This window comes from Falco naumanni, unplaced genomic scaffold, assembly GCF_017639655.2.
Source record: "Falco naumanni isolate bFalNau1 unplaced genomic scaffold, bFalNau1.pat scaffold_212_arrow_pat_ctg1, whole genome shotgun sequence".
Lineage (NCBI taxonomy): Eukaryota > Metazoa > Chordata > Aves > Falconiformes > Falconidae > Falco > Falco naumanni.
In genome coordinates, this window is record NW_024427394.1 from 22,085 (window position 1) to 28,011 (window position 5,927).

The 5,927-nt window shown below is 56.2% G+C and overlaps 1 protein-coding gene across 1 annotated transcript; it reads left to right on the top strand.

The window, feature by feature from the left end:
- Positions 1 to 1,513: 1,513 nt before the first annotated feature.
- On the top strand, positions 1,514 to 2,287 carry LOC121082048 (olfactory receptor 14C36-like). Its single transcript, XM_040581390.1, has one exon. It carries the CDS (start codon positions 1,514 to 1,516, stop codon positions 2,285 to 2,287), a length of 774 nt encoding a protein of 257 aa, XP_040437324.1.
- The last annotated feature ends 3,640 nt before the right edge of the window (positions 2,288 to 5,927 follow it).

The following is a 5,927-nucleotide window of genomic DNA, read 5'->3' on the forward strand; positions in this document are numbered from 1 at the left end:
GCCAGAGAAAGAGCTGCTGGCAGGGACAGCTGCAGGCAGCAGAGCCCTGGGCAGGGAGGGGGGAGATGCTGAGGGGAACCCTGATGCAGGGGCAGATAGGGGGCACCTCCTGGCCATGGTCTGCCGTGCAGGTGCCTTCCCTGAGCAACGCACCTCTGCTCTCCTCTCCCACCCAGCACAGCCTTTAGACCGTTGGTTTCATGTGTTTCAACACCCCCTGGTCCAGCAGAGCAGCAGAAGGGATGAAGTGCATCTCTCCTGCTGCCACGGTGCCATTTCTCGCTGAGCAGAGCCTGAGGGTGACTGTCCTGCACTGCTGCTGTGTGGGAGGTGGTGTGCCGGGCTGGGCAAGGGGAAGGAGTTCCCGAGTGTCCCTTTGTCTCTCTCCTGGCCTTGCTCAGATGCTATTGGCATTGCAGACAGGCTCTCTGGCAATAGGGGTTTCAGCTGCAGGCTCAGGGGCAGACCTTGTGGGTCCTCCTGTGCAGACATGTCCTCAGCATGGAGGTGTCCCAGCTTTCCCCTAACCGATGATGCTGTGGGCAATGCAGCCTGTGAGGCTGGGGGAGGAGCTGACGTCTCTTTCTAGACCTTGCCATGGTCAGGACCCTTGACCTACCTACTTCGGGTGTCCACCCAAGCTGTATGTGCCTGCCAGGGCACACAGTGAGCCCTGGGTGTCCTTGGATAGCAGTGTGGTGCTGAGCCTTCGGGAAGGGATGAGGCCATTTTGTTCTCTGCAGTGGATCCCTCTGCTCTCAGCAGTGCCTGGCTGCTTGTCAGGGTCACATGGCAGTGTGATCACTCTCCATCTAAGAAAGGAGCAATTGCCGGGCAGCTGGGAAGGAGAGGGATGGAGAGAGCAGAGTGCCTGCCTCTGCCCTCAGGCACAGACAGTCCCCTTGCCTCTCAGCACTCACTCTGCTCTCCCTGAGCACAGCACAAAGCCCTCCTGACCTGACTCTGGCCATGGCCGTTGCTCAGCACGGGCAGAGCCGATGCTGACAGGCCCTTCTGCGCTGGGAGCAGTTTGGGCTGAGCCAGGGCAAGGCCAGGACTGGCCCCTGCCCCCAGGGTTCCCATGAAGCCCCTGCTGCAGAGCAGGGCTCACTGCTGGGCAGCCAGCGGGCACAGCCCCTGCTCCTCACAGCACACTCGGCCAGCACTCAGCACAGCTCCAGCCACGGCTCGGAAGGGAGCTCTCCTAGGAACGGCAGAGGGGGGGGACATGGGGCACCGGGGGCGCATCTAGGAGAAACGGCTTTCACTTGGCTTTACAGAAGACTTTCCTGACTTGTCACTACATTTCCTCCTGGAGAAGGTCCCCATGCCCAGATGCAGCAGATGTCCAACAGCAGCTCCATCACCCAGTTCCTCCTCCTGCCATTTGCAGACACACGGGAGCTGCAGCTCTTGCACTTCTGGCTCTCCCTGGGCATCTACCTGGCTGCCCTCATGGCCTAATGGCCTCATCATCACCGCCGTAGTGTGTGACTACCACCTGCACACCCCCATGTACTTCTTCCTCCTCAACCTCTCCCTCATCGACCTGGGCTCCATCTCCACTATTGTCCCCAAAGCCATGGCCAACTCCCTCTGGGACACCAGGGACATCTCCTACTCAGGATGTGCTGCACAGCTCTTCTCGATTCTCTTTTTCCTTTCGGCAGAGTGTTCTCTCCTCACCGTCATGGCCTATGACCGCTTTGTGGCCATCTGCCAGCCCCTGTACTACGGGACCCTGCTGGGCAGCAGAGCTTGTGTCCACATGGCAGCAGCTGCCTGGGCCAGTGGGTTTCTCTGTGCTGCGCTGCACACGGCCAATACACTGTCACTGCCGCTCTGCCAAGGCAATGCCCTGGCACAGTTCTTCTGTGAAATCCCACAGATCCTCAAGCTCTCCTGCTCACACACCTACCTCAGGGAAGTGGGGCTAATTGTGGCTGGTGCCTTTTTATTCTTTGGGTGTTTTGTTTTCATTGTTCTGTCTTACATGCAGATCTTCAGGGCTGTGCTGAGGATCCCCTCTGAGCAGGGACGGCACAAAGCCTTTTCCATGTGCCTCCCTCACCTGGCCGTGATCTCCCTATTTGTCAGCACCTCGTATTTTGCCTACCTGAAGCCCCCCTCCATCTCGTCCCCATCCCTGGACCTGGTGGTGGCAGTTCTGTACTCGGTGGTGCCTCCAGCAGTGAACCCCCTCATCTACAGCATGAGGAATGAGGAGCTCAAGGGTGCAATGTGCAAACTGATAGCTGGATGTTCTTCTGAAGCATTAACATTATGAATAGTGTTAATAATGCAATTCTTCGCAGACCCAGACTGTCTTCTGAATTTTTTGTAGTTTCTTGTGGTATTTCATTTCTGATAAAGTTGTCATCCCCATTCTAATTGCTTCTGTGGTTTTCTTTTCTGAAGGTGCCCTTCTATTTCTTTGTCTAACAAAGTCAAAGTACCATCGAGTAACTTTATTTTTCCTGGGATTCTTTCTTCCAAGGCCTTTCTGGAGCTGCAGTGACAGTTCCTGTGTGCCGAGACGGAGGGGAAAAGGTGCAGAGACGGACGGGTTTTGGTTCCTAGCATGGCAGCAGTACCAGGGAACAGCAGCCCTTGGCTCTCCAATACTGTCCTCCTTCTACCTACACACTCCCCTTCTGACCCCTTGCTCTGGTGTAAGGCCTGAGTGCTCTGGCAGCTTGGTCACCGCCATGCTGCATGGCAGTCCCGTGAGCGCAGGCAGGGGCAGGCAACGGGCACTCTGTGACGGTGCTGGCCTCCATCAAATGCTATGGATTTGTGGAGACCACCTGAATGCAGCACTGCAACGTGCTTCCTTGAACCGAGGTCCCCGTGCCCATTGCTCATGACGAGGGCCATCTCCGCGAGGTGCCGAGCAGGGCGCGACACCCCCGGGCTGAGGTGCTGCCAGCCTCTGGCAGGGGCAGCAGGAGGCCAGGCAGTCACTGTGCCTGCTGCAGTGCTCTGCCTCCGCACGTGCCAGGGACGGGCTCGTGCCTCTGAGCACCCCTGTGTGCGTGAGGCTGGGGTTCAACCACGCCAGCAGTGCGTGAGGCCAGCTGAGGTGGGGACACCTCCCAGGGCCTGGCCGTTCCTGTGTGTGACTGCAGGAACAAAGGCCACTGTCCCAGGGAGATTCATCTCACCCGCCTTGGGCAGGCTCAATGCAAGTGCCTCTGTCTGATCACAGCACCCTTTCTGAATGGTGCCCTCAAATGTGTCTGAGCAATCAGGGAGGTTCTGGGGTCCTGGCAAAAGGCAGACATCCAGCCTTTGTTCAGGAAAAGCAAGAAGGACAACTGGGAGAAATACAGGCTGGTCATCCTCACCTTAGTGTCTGGGAAATTAATGGTGGAAATACTCCTGCAGCCATTTCCAGGTAATTGTAGGACAACAAAAGGGATTGCTGCACCTTTACGTATAGGGGCAAGGAGGGGATGGTTTGTACCTTGACCTTTGCAAGGGTTTTGACTTTTTCTCCTTTCATCCATTCAAAGATGGGTGACTTCTGGAGTGAAGAAATGGAGGACACTGTGGGTGAGAAGTTGGCTGGAGGCTCAACTCCGAATGTCACAAGTGGTCTAGTCATCCTGGTGTCCTTTGACTAGTGGCAACCCTCAGTGCAGGCACTTGGGTAAACAGGGTTGAATGCCTTTATTGACCCCCTGGATAAGTTGACAGAATGGCTTTTTGGCCCATTTGTAGATGGTGACAAAGTGGGCAGAGCCCTTGAGACATGCCATCTGGTTCCCCCTGCCCTAAGCACGATAGCAGGACAAGGACATTTAAGGGGTCTCTTCCAACCTGAGTTATTTCAGGATTCATTGACTCACTTCCCTAGAGAGCTCCTTTAGTTCAGAACAGCGGGAGCAAGAAGGATAAACGGAGAGCCAAACCTCGAGCTATGTACCAATGCACCAAGTGAGATAAGGCAGTTCCTCTGAGGAACACTTGTGCACTCAAACCATTGGTGGGACATCAGTGGAGATAAATTGGCTGAGAGAAGCTTCCCTTCATCTGCTGGGTGCTGGGCCACGGGGAGGGTGACGGCTGAGGACGCTATCTCGTGGTCAGTTGTGTCTCAGGGACTCACATTCCAGCAGGAAGCCAATGGCTGTGACGGGGGCAGTGAGGCCAGTTCTGCCTGCGGAGGGGACAGCCCAACAGCAGCAATGTGCCTGGGAAAGGGGCGGTGAGGTCACCTCTGCCTGAGACAGCGCGTAGGGCAGCCCCTGACTCATGGCTGGGACACGTGCTGTTAAGCTCCATCTGCCCGTGCCTCGGGCAGGCCAGCAGAAGGCCCCTGGGTGGCACGTGGGCTGTGAGATCCCCTCTGCCTAAGGACCTGGGCTCACCCCACCGAGGGGCTTATTTCTTGCTTGTCACGTCGCTGCTGCCTGAGAACATGGCAGCACAGCAGCAGGCACACCGCTTGCTCGTGCCTATGCGAGAAGCTGAAAGGCTCGCAGCCTTGGAAGAGTCTGAGATCAGTCCATGTGTGTGTGTTTGCAGGAACAGCGTGTGAGGGTGGGCAGACATCGGTGCATGTGTGGCAAGGGCAGGGTGAGAGCAAAGTGGGGAAGCCACATGGGTGCCTGCAGCCTGCCGGGGAAAAGCAGCAGCCGTGGGACGGCGTAGGACAGCGTGAGATGGAAGGCAAAGGGCACGGGCAAGGCTGGAAGTCACCAAGAGAACCCAAGGGTTGTCCCCTTGCGTACGGCCATTGTCTCTGCCACCAAGGCCTATGAGAAGGCGAGTTGTCCTGTGGCCCTGGGCCTCATGGCCTCCTTGCGACCACTTGCACTGAATTCTTCTCCCTTGAGTGATACTGCCCAGTGAAAGTTCCCAGCATTGGCCACAGCCTGCCACCCTGAGGCCTGGCACCTGCACTCCGCTGCTCTCCTGCCTCACTGCCCCTGGGAGATGAGACTCCACCATTTCTTTGTTGCTGGAGCCAAGGTGGACAGGGGTGACGCAGGGTTTCAGATCCAGCTGAGCATCACAGCTGTTGGCCCATCTGGCAGTGGTGCTAAAATGCTGATGTAAAGAACCTACAGACACCTAAAGGAACATTGTCACTGTGCTGACCTGTGAACATCGGGGTCAGTGGGTTGACCGTTGGCCTCCATGAGCCCACCAAGCCTCTCCCTCACTGCCCCCCCTCCTTCTTCACTCACTTGGTGTTTGTAGGGCTGTTCCTGTGCCCTGTTTCTCACGCCTCTCTCTTACAAATGCTGCACACTGTGTTATGTCCTTTCTTCCACCGGTTTTTCACAGAGGTGCCACTAGAATTTCTTATGAGCTCAGGGAGGTAGCAGGTCCATTTCAGAGCCAGCTGAATGTGGCTTTCTTGGCCATGGGGCCAACTCTTGACCTCTTTTCACCTTTGGCAGCCCTACAATCCCCATGACCGCTCCCAAACCCTTGCCATGTAAACCCACGGGGTCAGAAAAGTCCCCAGTAAGATGTGAGGTCATTGATCCTAAGGCTTCCTCAGGCTGGTTAAGTAAGAGTTTGGCCCCTTGCTCTCCCTGATTTAGGTTCTTTATGTCAGAGAAGAGACGCACTGGACCTCAGCTGTGGCATCAGGGCCAAGATCAAACATGTAACAAAAACAGCGGGTACCAAGTACCCAAAGTCCAATGCATGCTAAATTTTGCTGCAGAGCATACTGGGGTGGTTGGCAGGTGGCACTGTAATGGTGAAATGAAATGTCCCTAAGGAGAGCAAACCCAACTGTCCTGAAGACCAGAGGGACAAAGGGCTGGACTGTGCAGTGCTGGCAAGAGAGGACATGTCTGTCTGTGTTGTCTCTGCAGCCCCAGAGGACCTGTGGTGCAGGTGAACCTCATGTCCAGGGAGGACAAAGTGCTTTGGAAAGTGTCCTTGGCTATGGACATCTCGTGACC